Consider the following 19,055-nt stretch of genomic DNA (forward strand, 5'->3'; position numbering starts at 1 on the left):
ATCTCCGGATACATTTCAAAGACTCCGCTCAAAATATTGATTTAAAGTGGCAAGCACTTTGTAGAAATGATGTGGAAATAAAACCATTCAAGTGTAAATCAATGCACTCCCGATTAATGTATAAAAACAATAATGAGGGGGAGGTGCACTGCCATTTCTGCTGTTACCATTATTCGCACTTGTCAAATAAATAGATGAACAACTGTGAACCCCCTCCTCAAAATTCGAAATAAAGTTTATTACTTAGAATATCGAGTGCAGCCTGAACAATTTTGCTTCGCATTATTTTAAATTTGTTATCAATAATAATCACGACTGTGCGTGTGCATGCTAAAAAATTTGTCATTGATTGATCTTATCATTGATTTATAATGCTTCATTCTCTACATGACTCTTCACCACAATGTACATTGGCTTTGCATGATCTTGTGGGATTTTTTTACAAATAGTAATAAGCTTCAATTTAATGATCAGGTTGTCCTGTTTGATTCTTATCATACTTAGTGCTCAGTTGAAGTCGAATATTTATATTGACATACTTTATATGATAACTTTTATGTTGTTGCAAGTGAATGGGCATTAGATAACAATGTTGTTTTGTTTAATAGTCAGTGCAATTAGCATGCCGTGTGCATTTATCATGCTTGTAAATTTAAGTTTTAGAATTAGAACTATAATCATAATCAAATTTAAATAGCAAATTACACAATGGCATAATTGAATAATTTAAGTATAGCCATGATGCTGTGAATCTAAAGCAGTGTTATAAATTACCCTATCGGAGCTTCAGTTTCTACATAAAAAGATTTGTGTGTAATTCTGGTATGCAACAATCTATAATCTGTCATTTTGAGATAAAGATACTGAAGGGCAAATATCTACTTATTCATTTCTAAGATGGCAAATCCTACATCGAAAGTCGAACTGAAAAACGTGAAGCTACCACCAAGACTAAACATACCAGGTAATTTTGTTAGACACCATACTCCTCAGCATTTCGTAGTGAAAGGTTACGAATAGTCGTTTTAGCAGAAAGAGGGATTTTGGAGAACGAGGTAGGTGGGTTTAAATATGTCGTCAGTCCTTGGCCTTACTTCCTTCCGTCTGTTACCATGACAACTAGACGCGTGCAGCATGCAAGGGTTGCTTGCAGAGATGTGATGTAAAATAGCCTGTGGTCAGTGCATGCGTGGTGCGAGTGATTTTTAATGTATTGTATTTCTTGTTGGTTTTTGGCTGGACTTCATGAGATGTACAATTACATTGTTTTGGGTGATTCCACACTCTGTAATGGAAGATTTTGATTGACAGCGATTGAATCGATCAAAATTAACTGATAATCTTAATTTTAAAATTGGGAGAGTTTTCTGGTGCTATGGTGTCTTGGCTTGAAAAAACTCCTGGACTTGTTCAATATTTAAACTGTGCAAATATTGCTTGTTTCACAATGCTACATCTTATAATTAGATCAAAATTCAATTACACCAGAGAAATTTGGAGAAATTTTACCCATTTAAACAAAATTAAGTTCAAGATAAAATTATAATTTTTCTATATTTTGCAGCACCTCAGAAGCCAAAGCGAAAGCAGACCTTATACACCTACCCAATAAAAAGTGCACCAACTGTTAGGAATCTTATTTATAGTGATCAAGAGGTATTCCATTATATTTGAATGTATAAAACTTGCTTTTACCTGTGACTAAAATGTGTTATCAACGTTGAGCAAGCATCACGCTATGAGAGATTAACTGTTAAGAACTCACTTTTCTGTGCTGGTTTATATATCAGTGCTGGTTTATATATCAGCACCGGCCGTATGTAGAGAAACTATGAAGACCAACCAGATGTAAAATAATCACAGTCGTTGTTAGAGATATATTATTTACAGGAACGAGAATTTGTTCTAGCAGGAACGGGACACGTGAGTTGTCATTCACAACAAAAGTTTATGATACCAAATAAACCAAGAGAAAAACTACCTAAAGAAAAACCTACCCTGTTTGAAACTTATCATGCTAAGCCACCCTCTCAATACAGGCATGTGTCAAACAAATAATTAATTATTGCACATAATTGTTACAATGACCATATATAAATGACCCAGTGCAAAACATTTGACTCAGTTTGATAGCGAAATTAATAATTAATGAAAACACTAAACGAAACATCTTATTTTCTAGAAGAGAAAACGATGTCAACTGTCTGAGGGAGCAACCTCATTACCACGACCCTGGACATATGAACAACAACCGAATCCCCCACTGGTGGTGGACAACACAAAGAAATAGAAAGCAAGAAAGAATCTTCAATGAATGGCTGAAATTTTAAATCTCGAAATTATCTTATTCATGGTTTTAGCACACGCAAGAAAATATAATAGTAAAAGTGCCAATTTACTTTGCCTCTGCTGCTGGCAAATATACATTTTGTAACAAAATTTTACAATTCCAATAAAAATTGGCATAAATTGATATTGAAACTTATATTGTAATGTTCTAGATAAAAAATAAAAGATGCTTTTCATATCATATATTTAATTTTGTTTGACAAAGCCTTTTTGAACATTTATTGCATTGAAACATAAATGAGCATAATAATGCGCGCAGTATGTCAAAGTAAAGAAGTCCTCTGACCTCTAGATGCAATTTATGCTTTGAATTTTTAGCATAATATAATATACGGCTGGGATGCGCGCTTCGCTAGCTTGTCATACGTTGTATGACCCGCCGCGCGCGCACGAGTGCGCGGCTCCCCCTGTATAGTGAAACGACCGTGGGGGTCCAACGTGATACAACTTCGCTCGCGAAAAAGTAATTAAATTTTGTTTTCTTAATATTATATAATGATATTGCCTATAATTATATTGATTCACAATGTCAATCCTTCGCATCTCGCCGATCTGCTTAAGTGGTTGCGAGAAGCATTATTGGATGCGCGCGCGCGACCCAGTAGTGCATCGCGCTACAAATAATTATATTGTATATAGTATGTATACTATTTGGATGAATTCGCCGCTTCGACGCACCGCGCATACTGCTTATATTAGTTTCGCAGAGCAACGATCACGATGGGTTGACATCGTCAATCAAATATAATACCACAAAGATTTGGAGGACTTCGACGCGCCGCGCAAACTAGCATTCTTGCTTTGCATCGAAGAAGACAAGATCGTTGCTTCGCCGCGCAAAGCAACGATCTGGAACGGTTGAAATCGTCAATCAATACAAAAATATATCTTGGTTGACGATGTCAACCCATCGAGATCGTTGCTCTGCGAAGCAGAGCAACGATCGACGACGACGACGACGACGACGACGACGACGACGACGACGACGACGACGACGACGACGACGACGACGACGATCGACGATCGACGATCGACGATGCGAAGCAAGAATGCTAGTTCGCGCGGCGCGTCGAAGCGGCGAAGTCCTCCAAAGATATATCAAAACACTTAAGAAAATTTACTGGGCCGCGCTCAGCCTGTCATTCCGCCGAGGTCCCCAGGTAAAAGAAAATATGGTTCCAAAAACTAAATTATTCAAAACGCAAAAAATATTATATATATATATTTTATTGCTAAAATTCTACACAATGAAAAAAGCGGTTTTGACTATATATTTACAATTTAGGCTGCGCATCGCGCATTAATCACTTGCTACACGTTGTTTGTAGCGCGATGCACTACTGGGTCGCGCGCGCATCAAATAATGCTTCTCGCAACCACCACTTCGGTAGATCGGCGAGATGCACCACTGTGCCTCACCGAGCTGCGAAGGATTGACATCGTGAATCAACACGTTGTTTATCCCTCGTGCACGCGATCAAAAGGGGTTACAGCGTGTGTCAAGTAATCACAGCTTGGCGAGGCCTAGTGGTGCATTTTGCTGATCTAACAAAGATTTGGTTGTGAGAACAGATATGAGAGACAAGAGAAGCATCCTTTGATGTTTGATGCGCGGCGCGACCCAATTAAATAGTGCATCACGGCTATACTCCAACTGACAACGTTGTTTGAAGCGAAACAATGCATGACATTTAAGAATTATGTAATGCATGCAATGTGAAATATGTGCAAACAGCAAAGCGACGTCGTCCTTCAACTATAAAGCATACTACGTGATGTGACTGTTTCACAAGTGAAGTCGGAGGTCGTTTGATTTTGAATGATTCTTAATTTAAATTGGTTAATATATAGTACGTTAACTCTTAGCTAAATTGTGAATCTTGTATTAATTAAATTTTTAAGGTTAGCTGATGTGTTTTGAGATTTTTAAAAATCGAGCGCCAATGATGAATGAAAATCTTCTGAAACCAAATTATTTGACTGAATTTAGTTTTTAAATGTTTAAAAAATTTGTGTATCATTTTTTTCCAACTTGCTTTAGTATGTTTGTTTTAGCCTCATATTTGGCAAGTAACTGCCACAAATTGTTTACTGACCCATTTGACCCTTATATTATATTAAGTTGACTTGTTGGCCCCATTTTCAAACTAGACAAATGGTCTAGTGCACACTTATGCTCATGCTTCACATAGCCATATGTATACGCGTACTGCGTGACGCGCTTACTACTGCAAGCGAGAGGGCTCTGGTTAGAGCAATGCTCATGCCTTGGAATCGCATTATTTCTCTGAGACACCGCTTGATTTTCGAGAGTCACGCATAGCTGTGTTGTAAAGAATAAAATTAACTTGTTAATCGAATATTATTGATTATATTATATGACGATGAATTATGAATTTCGATTAATATACATTCATGTAAAAAATTGGCGGGTTAATTTGGCGGATTTTCGGAAAATCTGCCTTTTTTTTACCTGCCATTATTTTTACCATCCACAATATTACCCGCCATAAATACACGAACTAAGGTATTACAATATTCATAATATTCTTCTGTCTTATTGTTCTATTGTGTGACAGTCCATCCAGTTTTAATACTTTCAACACTACTATATAACAAATAATTTGAGGTATGACACGAGGAGAAACGGCACGAAAACGAAATGTCAAGAAAAGTCCAGAGAAAACTGGTGCTGCAGCAGAAACGGATGTAACTGAAGATGAAGGAGACCGTAGTTGTGAATGCAGAAGGTATATCGCAGAGGAGTTTTCATTAGCTTGTGCAACCTGTGATATGTACTGGCATTATTGCTGTGTTGGACTGACAGGTCTGACACAAGAAGAAGGCGACCATCTGTCTAACTGGCGTTGTCAGAATTGTTTTATATCACCTTACATAAAAAGCAAAAGGACTCAGACCTCGAACCCTGATAATGAAGAAACAAAAATACTACGGAATGTTATTAGGCAGGAACTTGAGGCTCTTACACCTTGTATCAGAGGGGTTGTTGAAAATGCAGTGAACGAGAACATTCCAACTAACTTTGAGTCTGAAAAACCTAAAGAAATATCAAAGATAGTGAACCAGGCTTTCCAGTCCTTCGCTGATGTTACTGCAAATAGTCAGAAGAAAGTTATGGAAGAAATGAGCCTACAGCAAGCTTCACAAAGTGTTGTCAGTAAAGTTCAGACAAAGATGCACACTGATGCATATGAGCGAAATTTAAGGAAGCTCAATCTGTGTGTTTTGAATGTACCAGAGAGCAAGAAAGCTAACTCCAAGCTACGCCAGGAAGAGGACTCGAAGTTCTGCAAGGAGACACTAAAGATTGAAAAAAGTGACTTTATCAGTTGCCATCGTGCAGGTAAAGTGGATCCAGGTAAGCCAGACTCCTGTCGGCCATTGATCATCCAGACAGCTGACGAGGAGTCAGTTAACTATTATTCCAACCATGGCAAGGGCTGGAAAGAGTCATCATACTGGATAAATCTGGATCTCTGCAGAGCAGACCGAGAGATCCGTTTTTTAGCCAGAGAAGAGAGGAAGAAGAGGCGGGAAGAAGCAGAGAAGGAAAAGACAGAGAAGAAGGTGGAGAAGAAGTAAATAGCAGTGATAAAGAATGTAGTCAGCCCATGAATATTTTTTATACTAATGCTAATGGACTATTTAATAAAATTGATGAACTAAAATGTATTCTATCAGTTTATAAATCCATTCATGTAATCTGCATTACAGAAACTCATTTTAATAGTGATATTTTAGATGCTGAAATTTTTATTGAAGGTTTTAGTATGTTTAGAAAAGACAGAGATTTTAAAATCGATAACTCCACTAGCAACATAAGTGGAGGTGGAGGTTCTATTATTTATATTAAAAACAGTTGTAATGCTTCATTAGTGAGCTCATTTTTAAAAGCACCAGACTCTTTAGCTATTAATGTCAATACCTCTGGTGGATTGATTAGTATTTGTTGTATTTATAGGTCTACCTCTTTGAATTTAAAACAGAATAATATGTTATTATCTTGCATCAAGAACATATCTAGTGAAAAGAATGTTTTTGAAACCATTATCATAGGAGATTTTAACCTACCTAATGTATCTTGGGAAACTGGTAGTGTAAATAGTGGTATTTCTAGTAAGAATCAGGTTTTAATGATTCAACAAAAGTATATTGATTTATTTAATGACAGTGGTTTGACGTGGTACTTTACTAACGAAACAACCAGAAGACGGCTTGTGAAAGATACTCTCCAGGAGAGTCTTCTTGATCAGGTTTTGTATACAAATGATGCTCTTGTCAACGGTTGTAAGATCGTTTCTCCGCTTGGCAAGAGTGATCATGTTGGGATACTAGTCGAACTGGTTGTTTCGCCCAATACTAACAAAATTCCCAAACAAAAGATTTTAAAGCCTATTTGGGGTAAGATTTCCTCAGAAGAGTTATTTAACTTTAGTATGAGTAATATTGACTGGGATTATAGTTGTACAAATAATGTTCAAGATATGTGGGTTGAACTACATGGTAAATTGGAGTCTGTTGCTGCAGCTGTCCCAGCTGCTTCGGTTTATCTCGACAACAGACCTGTCAAGTTGCCATGGAGTACAACTTCACTTAAAAGAATGAGGAAAAACAAAGACAAAGCATGGGCTGAATTTGATATTAATCCTTCGGATATTAACTTTAGCTGTGCAAATAGCAAGCAGCATATTTTTGAGGTGGCAGAAATTAAAGCTAAAGTAAATTATGAAAAGAAGATTACATCTAATTTAAAACAGAATTGTAAATCTTTTTACTCGTATTTGCGTAATAAACGTCAAGTTAAGTCAAGTGTTGTTTCTTTAGATAGAGGAGATGGTACACGCACAGATAGTTCATCTGAGTCAGCTGAGGTACTTGCTAGTGCCTTTAGTTCTGTGTTTGTGCGTGAACCACCTGGCCCTCTTCCCCAAAATGAGAGTTATAACAAAAAAGTTATTGATGATATGGAAATTAGCAGCTCTGATATCAAGAAGCAGCTTTTAAAGCTTAATGTTTTTAAGAGTTCTGGTCCGGATGGCGTTCATCCAAAGTTGTTAAAATCCTTAGCATACGATGAAAAGTTTGTTGAAGCTGTAACTAAATTATTTGTTAAGTGTTCAGAAACAGGAGTCCTGCCTGACATTTGGAAGACAGCATCTGTTGTAGCATTGTTTAAAAAGGGTGTTAAATCTGATCCCTTAAATTATAGACCTGTCTCATTAACTTGTATTTTGTGCAAAGTGTATGAAAAGTTGGTGAGGGCACATTTACTAACATTTTTAGAAGAACGAATTTCAAAGCATCAGCATGGATTTGTGAAGGGTAAATCTTGTCTATCTAATCTCTTAGAGACATTTGATAATATTCTTGATATTTTAGACGAAGGTGCACCTGTCGATCTTTTGTATTTTGATTTTAGTAAGGCGTTTGACACAGTCCCCCACTTTAGACTTCTATCTAAATTGGAGGGGTTTGGGGTCAAGGGAAAAGTTTTAGATGTTATAAAAGACTTTCTGACAGACAGAACCATGAGGGTTTGTGTAGAAGGACAATGGTCTGAGGTGAAACACGTGTTATCTGGTGTTCCCCAGGGGTCAGTATTGGGTCCTTTACTATTTATTCTTTATATAAACGATTTACCTGACATTGTTAAAAATAAGATTAAATTATTTGCAGATGATCTCAAGTTAGTTTGTAATGCAGCTAACCATGGAAGTGTATCTGATGATATTTTAGAACTCGAAATTTGGGAGAGTATTTGGCACTTAAACTTCAATCCTGCCAAGTGTAAAGTAGTTCATATTAATCTGAATAATAATCCTAACTTAAACTATATTGTAAATGGAGTAGAACTAGAAGTATCTGCACAGGAAAAAGATTTGGGGGTTATTACCCATAGCTCCTTGCTTTGGAATGAACAGATAAAAGCATGTATTTCTAAAGCAAATCGTATGATCTGCTGGATTGTAAGGAATTTAGTTATTAGAGAACAGGTTGTAATGATAGCTATTTATAAAGCTTTGATAAGACCTCATCTTGAGTATTGTGTCCAATTGTGGAATCCAGTTGCGGCTCATGGAAGTTGGGGGACTGTTTTGGAGCTGGAGAGCGTCCAGAGGCGGTTTACCCGTCTTATTGATGAGGTGGGTACTCTTCCATACAGCCGTAGACTGGATATCCTCAATCTGACAACGCTGGCAGAGCGGCGAATACGTGGGGACCTTATTGAAGCTTTTAAAGTAACTAGTGGTTTGACTGAATATGGATCGGGTTTGTTCAGAATGAGCAGATCTGGTCTTAATCTTGTTTCAACCAATAGATGTAGTAAGAGTGTAACTAAAGTGAAGAATCTCCAGTCTTCTTTTCTTCCGGAGCGAGTCATTCCTTATTGGAACAAACTCCCTCCAGATGTCAAGAACTGCTCGACAGTTTTAAGTTTTAAAGTTAGATTAGAAGGATTTAAGAAAGAAATGATTTCTAAAAACAGTGTAAATGATTTTTATTTTTGGAATGTTTCAAATGAAGTTTTAGGGAAAATTGAAGGACCCAGTTATTTAAGCAATAAGGAGAGACATAATGAATATCTTTGGTTTCATCCTTTTGTGGCAAAGAAGCGTTTTGTAAATCTTTATTCCACTGGGAAGTTTTAATGAATTATTTATATATAATGTATTAGATTTTATTAATTAATAAAATTGAATTTGATAAATTATTAATGTTGATGGAAAAATATATTTATTTAAATTATTTTTCTATTTAGTGCAATGATATTTTGTAGACACTTGTGATGATGTTATGTCATAATCTTTACTTACTTACTTACTTTTATTGCATTACAATTGTCCATTGCATTGTAACAGTCCATTATAATTGTCCATTGCATTTAGCATTGCATTAGTCCATTGATCACTACCCTCTCCAGTCTCCATTTCTTTGATTTGGTTTATGGTACAGTGGAGTATAATTGCAATATCCCAGAATTTCCATGGTAGCTGTTCATTGCATAGCTATAGTTACAACCAATTCATCATAAAAAATCTTTGTACAATGAGTAGAAATATTTGCCTTATTAATATTTCTTAGCAACAACATGGATGCTAAAAAGCGAAGGGAAGGAGAAGAATCTGTGAGTTTTTAATCAGTATTTATAAACTGTAATCCTTATGTTTTCAATAGTGCTTGTTTGGCTTTAGCATTAAATAACATTTGTTTGCGATATTATACCCTATTGTATAATATGCTCATAATAATTAATCTTGTGCTGTTATTAAATCACATCCCTACGTGTTTTACCAACGCAACCATCGAAATTGATATACATTTGTTCAGTAATATCGTCATAGTTTTTGAAAATCTGACATTCTATTTTATACAGGCGGGCGCTCAAGGAATGAAGTCGGCCACATCGGTAAGTTCAAAATTTAGTTGTAAAATAATTTTAGAACATGAATGTGATGTAGTTACGTTGAACCTTAAATACTAAAAAGGGCAGTTACATAATTTCGTCACAATTTAAGGTATAAAAAGCTAAAAATTTCGTCACAATGATAATTATCAGTGCAGCATGAGCTGTGTTTATCTTTAACCCTCTTTTAGGTTTACATCCATGATCCATCAGTATTCAGTATGTGCTTTGAAGAAAGATTCACTTTGAACCCTTAATGAACTTACCTGTAATGATAATGATTTCATCTATCATATTATCGTTCAATATTCAAACATGTTTCCTAACTAAATCAATAAATAGCATTGCAAGAGTGTGACAAAATAAAGTTATGAAGGTGCAACCCGGTCCATCCACGATCAGCTTCACAATTCCTAAATTTTTTATTGGAAATAGTCTTCATTTCCAATACTCTCTATTTATTTCCAATAATGTGCCATGTAATGTGCCATGTAATGTGCCATGTAATGTGCCATGTAATGTGCCATGTAATGTGCCATGTAATGTGATCAGCTAGGGTTACACGGCGTGTTGAGTTGACCACATCTAGATCAAATGAGAGAGGTTATTGGTTAATCCCATTACACTAACACACTCAGAACATTTAATCCCATTACACTAACACACAAAACTTTACACTCAGAACATTTAATCCCATTTAATAATTACACTGACACTAAAAACCGGTTGGTAAATAGTTTTCCTGCAGTCAGAGAAACAAGACCCACACAGTTCAACTTCGAATACTTCTGGTAGTCAGGTACCAACGCGAATGTCACGTGTAATTGTAACATTGTGACATTTTGATATTGTGACACAGTTACACTGTTACACTGTGATACTGTTATGCTGTCACACTGTTACACTGTTACACAGTTACACAGTTATGCTGTCACACTGTTACACTGTTACACAGTTATGCTGTCACACTGTTACACTGTCACACTGTTACACTGTTAAATGGTTATAAGCGCTGCCGGGATATATGTTTATCTGAAGTTACCCTCCATAAACCATCAAAAAGCTGTTTTTGTGATGCTCAACGCTGAGAACATTAGTAACAACATAAGTAACAACATTGGCAACAAAATTAGCAACAAAATTAGGAACATTAGTAACAATATTAGTAACAAAATATATGTAAGGTACAAGCTCTATCCCTTCACCAGAGGGACCCCATTAGCTCATTGGGTCGACATAGCCTTCTTACTTAGGTACCGAGGTAGAATAGGTGCCCCACAAACAAACAAACGAACAATATTAGTGTTGTAGTAGTACAAACAAACAAACAAACAACATTAGTGTTTTAGTAGTACAAACAAACAAACAAACAAACAATATTAGTGTTGTAGTAGTACAAACAAACAAACAAACAATATTAGTTTTGTAGTAGTACAAACAAACAAACAAACAAACAATATTAGTGTTGTAGTAGTACAAACAAACAAACAAACAATATTAGTGTTATAGTAGTACAAACAAACAAACAAACAAACAATATTAGTGTTTTAGTAGTACAAACAAACAAACAAACAATATTAGTGTTTTAGTAGTACAAACAAACAAACAAACAATATTAGTGTTATAGTAGTCGGAGTCTGAGAACCTGATTTTTTGTCCGATCACAATAAAAATGCAACAATATGAGATAAGGTACGATTGCGCTTTCACTGTGCTTTTTGCACCCTTCTCGTGCTTAATGCGCTCTTCTTGTGACGGAGTAATATTTGAAAAGATAGATGTAAGAGGAAGTAATTTCCTGCTTTTATTATCTGTTAAAACACTCAAACAGTTACTTTAAATCACTATCAGTAATTACTAATCACTATCAGTAATTACTAATTAGTATCAGTAATTACTAATCACTATCAGTTAAATTCCCTAATCATGTAGGTGAATACACTCAATACAGTTCTTTACTGGAAACTAGTGAGGACACCTGCACGTCTACACTTTAAGAAGTTAGCATTTACAACAGAGCTATTATTTACAGTATGCAGTATCCACACTGCGTGTTTGAGTGTAAGAAACTGGAGAGAAGAAGCAGGAAGTAAAAAGTAAGAAGTTTAGTTTAAAATATTATCTCACTTCAGTGGAACGTTGAATTCAGGATCTAAATATTAGAACCAGTAAAATCCAGTACTCGTATCACGTGTCAGTTGTTAAACAAGTTTCGTTGGTTTGAGTAAACTGGTTTTCAGTTTAATGTTTTACAGTAGGTAAAGTAGAATAATATTGGCTAGATGCCAAGTTATATCATAATGCAGTAATATTATGTAGGATGTAGGATGTAGTAATATGTAGGATGTAGAAGAGAGGTGAAGTCGTTACTTGAAAACATAACAGCTGCATGCTATATAATATGTAGTCAACTAGTCGCTTAGGAGGTGTTAGCTGCGATAAAATAGTGTGGGCTGAAATATTTACTGAGGAGTGTATTGTTGACGTACTAGTCACATGTGCTCATTGACACTTGCAGTGACAGTTGATTCGAGTGCAAGAAACAGGGTATACACTGTACATTTTGTGTAATAACTAGTACAATTCACATTACAATTGTAAGGATTTGTACATTTACTCTCTCTCTCTCTCATACACATTACACGCGTGCATCGTTACTAGGATATAGTATTAGTGTTCACCACTCACCGCTCAACTAAATCTGATAACTAACGCTATAGTTGTATTACAAGTTGTCAATAGCTAATTATAACTTAGTTAATTATGTAAACTAACTTAGTTACTAACTTATTAACTAAAAGAGGATCGTGGTACGTGTTTCGTCTGTGAGTATGTATGTGGGAAGAAGATTATTGTATGAGATTAAGTCACCCTCATAAAGCGGTAAATCAGGTTAAAGAGATCTCTCGTTGAAGAAAAATCTAGAAGAAATCAACCTAGACTTCAGTTCAACAACATGTAGTCTTAAAGGTTAAAGCAATATTAAGAGTAATGACGGTAATTAGAATTATACGGTATATTATATATTATGATTCCGGGAACTGGGCCGTTACCCTCACAGTTTGTTGAGAATGGGAATCTAGTTATATTGTAAAATTACTAGAATGAATAGAATTAGACGTATTGACTACGATACAGTGGGAAAAAAGCAAAATTCGAGGAGAAATTATTAATCGGATAGGTAATAATATTTAAAGAAAACGATCGAAAATTGTACGACGCAAATTATGATAAGAAAAACTAGCAGGAAAAATTTTTCCCGGAAAATATCTGCTTTTCCCTGAAAATGTAATTTCTTCGAATTTTTATATCACAGTAAAACGTAAACAAAACGAATTCCCAATTTATTATTTTACTCGACATTTTCAATTCCTGTTGTTTTAATAATAGTCTTGTTAATAAGTTAGTAACTTAGTAACTAAGTTAATAACTAACCTGCAAATAATGATGGAAACTGGAGGAATGCTATCTCAGGAACGTGTCGTTACGTATCATCAGTACTGGACTCCCAGCAGCAAGGAGGTTTGAGCTGCATTATCTGCTAATTGATCGCTAATTGATCGCTAGTCGGCTGGTTGATCGCTAATTGATCACTAACTTATTTGAATACTCTTGGTGTCATATAACTAACCTCTTATTTAACTTAAGTTACTTGATTTGAATACTCTCGGTGTCATAATTGGTTACTAATTGCTCTTAATAATTGTTCTTTCAAGCACTCAAGCACTGTTTCGGGTTCGTTAATAGCTGAAGTTTCTCTGATTTTTGTTTATCTGTGTTGGTAGTTTCATCTGAAATTACAAGATGATGGCACACAAAATTGCACTCACTTTGCACTAATCTTGTGCTCGATACACTCACCTTGTGTTCGATACACCTATCTTGTGCTCGATACACTTATCTTGTGTTCGATACACCTATCTTGTGCTCGATACACTTATCTTGTGCTCGATGCACTCAACTTGTGCTCAATATATTTTTTAATCACTGTCACGTGTCAGTGCTATCTGACTTCTAATGCGATATGAGCTATAATGAATCACATATCGAGCTAATTAACTAAAAGTTTTGATAAAAGGGTTAAGAATAGGCCCGGTATATCGAGGTACCCAGTTTAAAGATACCGTTACAATAATGACTTTAATATAGAGGGTCGACTGTATATCTCTAATTAAAACGTACAAATTCGCTTACTGTCCCGTTTATTCAAACTTAAACCACAAATTTGGTTAGCTGCTAGACACAAATATACTGAATATCCACAGACATTCGTGAATAACTCTTCCAAGAAAACAAGAAATTCTAGAACAAGCCTCCTAATCAAGTAGAGCTTGTAGAATAAATAGAATAAATATTTTAAAACTATATTAACCACGTGACACTTGACAGACGCATTCTGTGTTTGACACGTGGTTTGTCGCGTGCTAAGTTTTAATCTCTCGGATAATCTACAGTATGATAAAGTTAACATCTACTATTCCTTGCGATTTTTTCTTTATTCGTCGTTTCACCCTGTGGATTTTGTTTTGCAATCTGAAATTTTACAGTCATGTTGGAGGTAGAAAGACAACACACTTCTGTAAGTGAAATTAGTTTAAGAGAAAAAAATGATAAAAATAATTTTAGAGATAGAAATGATAAAAATAATTTTAGAGATAAAAATGGGTCGGCGGACTTTATTGAGTGGCATAATAATAATGATTATAATATAATCGTATGATTATAATGTGAACAGTAGCTTAACATGACGTATATATTAATTTGTTAATTGGCTCACAATATCTAGACTTTATTCAACATATAAATATAACGGTTGTCTAGGCAGTGGCGTAACGTTGCCTGTTGGCGCCCCCCTGCCGAAAAAAGCGCCCCCCTGTTGGCGCCCCCTCCCCTTTTGGTGCCCCTCCCTAAAATTGAACAAATTAGGTGATATTAGAGAATACGCCGGTAAAATCTCTAAAAAAGTGTGTATCTAGAGCAAAACGCGCAGTTTTGCTAGTACTTTAGTTAAGTTTTCGAAATTGTCCCACATTCAAACGACGATTTGGCGCCCCCCTAAGACGGCGCCCCCCTGCACAGCGGGGTCAGCAGGGCCTTTCGTTACGCCACTGTGTCTAGGTGATTACATTGTAGTGTGTTAAGTTGGTTAGTTAGTTACTGTTTAGTTAGTTATCTTGATAACATTGTGGTTTTCTTGTAATAAATGTTAATGTTAAAACTACTTTAATATTCCGTTATAATTCTCACATTTTTGTTCACATACCTCACACTCACATTGTTATTGAAGGCTTAGTTTTGGATTTCTTGTTTTTTTGCCTGTATAGTAGCACAATTTTGGCCTGGAAAAAGGGGGAGGGGGCAAAAATTTAACACATTTTCAAAATAACCAAAACTTCATCATTCTCGGTTCATGTAACCAGTTTTCGTATCCATCAATTAAAGCTTCCAATTAACAATATCATGCAGCTACAACGAACCAGCTTTTTTTTCTTTTTTTTTTTATTTTTTTTATTTTTATTAAATACTTTTCAAATTTTACAGAGTACAGCAATAGATGAATATAAAATAGAATCGTTCAAAATATCGCCCCCATCTGTAAAATATGATGGGCACCCAAACACGGTAAACACATAGTGAACTATGTCCGCAGTAACTTGGACCCATTACATCGAATTAATCTAAATCCAAAAATTTATGAAAAACTATTTAATAACAAACAAATCCATGGTGAATAACTCTGGATATATAGTCAAAATTGGTATTTCAATACGTCAAATTCCAGATACATTAGATACAGGTCTGATATGGTCATTAATGTGTGAGGTGTGCGGGTGAAGTGTGATATGATGTTGAAAGTATAGGAAGGTAGATAAAAAAATTAATAAAACAAAAATAATAATAATATGGGGAGCAAAGAGACTAGGCTAGGCTGTTGTTTCACTATCCAATAAACATTTCCATAGATGCTTAGTGACCTCAGCTTTGAAAACACTTGTAGACACAATCTGTCTTACCTGTAAAGGGAGTCCATTCCACAGTATATGAGTTCTGTAGAAAAATGATTTTGCCAGTGGGCTATTTGAGGTACATAAGGTGTGTGAATTCTGACTTAACTTAGGTAAAATTGATGACACAATAGACAGACTGTCGAGGTGGCAACGTCTTAGTCGAGAAGTGCCCTGATATAAAGTGAGATAGTGAGGCAGCCATACAGGAATTAAATTGTTCAGAACTTTGTGGAAAAAAATAAGATCATTCAAGTCAAACTTTTGAGACAAAGGGAGAATGTCGACAAGCTTGCACTTTTTGACATATTGCTCAGGTGGATAACTGCGGCCCTCTTCAGACAGAATCCATTTAATAGCTCTCTTTTGGAGACTTTCTAATTTATCACTAAGTGATTTATTACAAGGGCGCCATATTATGGAACAATTTTCGAATTGGCTACGAATCAGGGAGAGGTAAAGCGCCCGGCGACGTTTCTGATCAATGACAATATGGCCATCTCTTCTGACCATACCAAGTTGTTGGCAGGCCTTAGTATAAATTCTGTCGCACTGACTATTCCAACTTAGCTTAGGAGTAACATCGACTCCAAGATCTTTTTCTAACTCTACATACACAAGAGGAGAGCCATCAAGATTATATGCGAATGGAGGAGATAAAGATGGTTTTCCTGAAACAATAAGCACTTTACATTTTGCTGGATGGAATCGCATTTTGTTTCTAAGTGCCCAGTCAGAGAGATAGTCTATATCCATTTGTAAATTGGTATTATCAGAAGATGAATGTATTTTACGCCAGATTTTTGTATCATCGGCATACAAAACAATATCAGTATTATCCGAAAGGCCAAGAGGAATATCATTGATAAACAATACAAAAAGTAAAGGACCAAGGATAGAGCCCTGGGGGACACCAGAATTAACTGAGAGGGTAGATGACATCTCATTACCAATAACCACTCTTTGGTAACGGCCTTGAAGGTAATTGGTAAGAAATTTGAGAAGTGTACCATCAATGTTATATAAGGTCTTTAGCTTATGAAGAAGGATATCATGATTTACAGAATCAAATGCCTTAGCAAAATCAAAATACACAACATGATTGATAATGTTTTCGTTAAGAGACAATGCCAGGCTATCACAAAAATCAACCATATTGGTTGTGCATGACTTGTGCTCTAGAAAACCATGCTGCCTGGGATCAAGAAGGGTACTTGTCAAAGAAAGCAGTTTACGTTTAACAATGCGCTCAAAAACTTTCATGACTAAACAAGTAAGGGATATTGGTCTATAGTTTTCAACCTCACTTTTCTTACCTTTCTTAAATATTGGGACAACATTTGCAAGTTTCCATTCTTGTGGAATGTAGCCACTGTTGTAGGATCCACGAAAAATGCATGTTAGAGGGTAAGCTAAACCTACGGAACAATTTCTTAGAATTTTACCGTGTATGCCATCTGGTCCCTGGGCTTTATTTGAATTAATATTTGAAAGAAGCTTACGAACATCCCGATGATCGAAGTCAATATCAAAATCAACATCATTGACATGTTAGCGTAACAACTGAATATCCATGCAAATTAACACAAATATGTGAAAATATGTCCACTCAATTTCTGTTAAGCAGGAAATAACCGCACATATATTAGAAATAGGCTGAGTGCCAACTATTTAAAAATTGGCTGAGTACCAACTATTTAGCTGTTAAAAATAGTGATTCTCTGAAACTGTCGGTAAAGCATTCTGCTTGTCTACTGTACGTGTTTGAACTTTGATCAACAATAAATAATTTGTGGTGATTTATTAGAATGAAAAATGTATGCACTAATAATATATTATTGAATCTCGATGTTCAATTTGTGTATTTTCCACTATAATAATATGCTGTTTGAGCCAATATGTTCCAATGAAACAACAAGTGTTAACTTTGTTAATGTAACTTCTCACTGTACAATATTAACTGATAATGACGTGTTACATATTATTATATAGAGTTTGTTTGTAGAACCTGTCCCCAATCTCGCTCTGGAAAACTACCCAACTCAATATGTGAATACGGGTGGTACCTGCATAATGCATATATGTAGGGTAACATTATTATATCTGACTTGCTATTATTAGTATTTAACCCTCCGGTACCTGCATATATATGTAGGGTAACATTATTATATCTGACTTGCTATTATCAGTATTTAACCCTCCGGTACCTGCATAATGCATATAGGGTAACATTATTATATCTGACTTGCTATTATCAGTATTTAACCCTCCGGTTTGGCACTAAACCAGGAAACACACACCTGTCACGTGAACCGTCACGTGATCCGTTACATGTGTGTCAGGAAGTTTACACTGAACAACTGAATATGTGTAGCAGTCTCCTTTAAAATTCCGGGGGTGGGGGTTGATTTGTAGATTAGAGGAATGGTTAGTGCTAAATTGTGCTTCAAAAGTATTTTTTTGGGTGCTTAAAAAGTATTTTAAAAGTGCTTAAAAAGGGCTAAAAAGTGGACCCCCTATCAGTAAATATGGGTTGGCTAAGGACACTGAACTATACAGATACTGTTACTAAAAAATACAAATATTTATAGTACTTTTTATTTATTATACTTGGTTATAATTATATGATAAAGTTATATATTATCATTTATTATGCGATTATTCATTATGTCGCATATTATGTACGAGAGGATTGTAACTTATTCACAGATATTCTTATTCGGAAAGTGTCCGACACTCATACATTGATTTAACATTAATTATCAATGATTAATTAATCCCAGGAACATTTTAATCAAAAAGATGGTAGAACGGCCGGATTAATGTACCTCGTAGTTGTACCCCAGAATTTTAGTCCCAGAGTCGGCGAGCACCAAAATACTGTTTCCCAGCGACATTGTGCCCCATAGTATTTGGCCCCAGCGACATTGTGCCCCATAGTATTTGGCCCCAGCGACATTGTGCCCCATAGTATTTGGCCCCAGCGACATTGTGCCCCATAGTATTTGGCCCCAGCGACATTGTGCCCCATAGTATTTGGCCCCAGCGACATTGTGCCCCATAGTATTTGGCCCCCGCGACATTGTGCCCCATAGTATTTGGCCCAGCGACATTGTGCCCCATAGTATTTGGCCCCCGCGACATTGTGCCCCATAGTATTTGGCCCAGCGACATTGTGCCCCATAGTATTTGGCCCCAGCGACATTGTGCCCCATAGTATTTGGCCTCAGAGCAGAGATGTTATGTACGAGAGATTGTAACTTGTAATATATTCT

The 19,055-nt window shown here is 35.9% G+C and overlaps 3 protein-coding genes across 6 annotated transcripts in view; 2 read left to right on the forward strand and 1 right to left on the reverse strand.

Moving 5' to 3' along the window:
• LOC134824009 (stress-induced-phosphoprotein 1-like) overlaps positions 1-4,328 on the reverse strand; it is a 114,463-nt gene extending 110,135 nt beyond the window's left edge. The window contains exon 1 of the mRNA XM_063835642.1: positions 4,318-4,328. The gene's annotated coding sequence lies outside the window, so the exon portion shown is untranslated. The remainder of the gene's footprint in view (positions 1-4,317) is intronic.
• Positions 841-2,460, forward strand: LOC134824163 (uncharacterized). The gene is made up of 4 exons (XM_063835906.1): positions 841-964; positions 1,565-1,656; positions 1,891-2,039; positions 2,183-2,460. Exons 1-4 carry the CDS (start codon positions 898-900, stop codon positions 2,328-2,330), a joined length of 456 nt encoding a protein of 151 aa, XP_063691976.1. The 5' UTR covers positions 841-897; the 3' UTR covers positions 2,331-2,460.
• A 627-nt stretch (positions 4,329-4,955) lies between the features above and the next one.
• Positions 4,956-19,055, forward strand: part of LOC134824116 (phenylalanine-4-hydroxylase-like) — a 28,726-nt gene continuing 14,626 nt past the window's right edge. Inside the window, exons 1-4 of one of the 4 annotated variants that reach the window (XM_063835842.1) lie at positions 4,956-4,978; positions 9,454-9,496; positions 9,746-9,778; positions 13,250-13,297. In XM_063835842.1, coding sequence (XP_063691912.1) covers positions 9,461-9,496; positions 9,746-9,778; positions 13,250-13,297 — 117 coding nt within the window. In that variant the 5' untranslated portion in view covers positions 4,956-4,978; positions 9,454-9,460. Of the gene's footprint in view, positions 4,979-9,453; positions 9,497-9,745; positions 9,779-13,125; positions 13,298-14,263; positions 14,355-19,055 lie in introns of those variants that run through there. The other 3 variants (XM_063835844.1, XM_063835843.1, XM_063835846.1) reach the window with 3 other exon arrangements.

The sequence above is a fragment of the Bolinopsis microptera genome, chromosome 12, assembly GCF_026151205.1.
Source record: "Bolinopsis microptera isolate Bmic1 chromosome 12, MBARI_Bmic_1.0, whole genome shotgun sequence".
NCBI classification, from domain to species: Eukaryota; Metazoa; Ctenophora; class Tentaculata; order Lobata; family Bolinopsidae; genus Bolinopsis; species Bolinopsis microptera.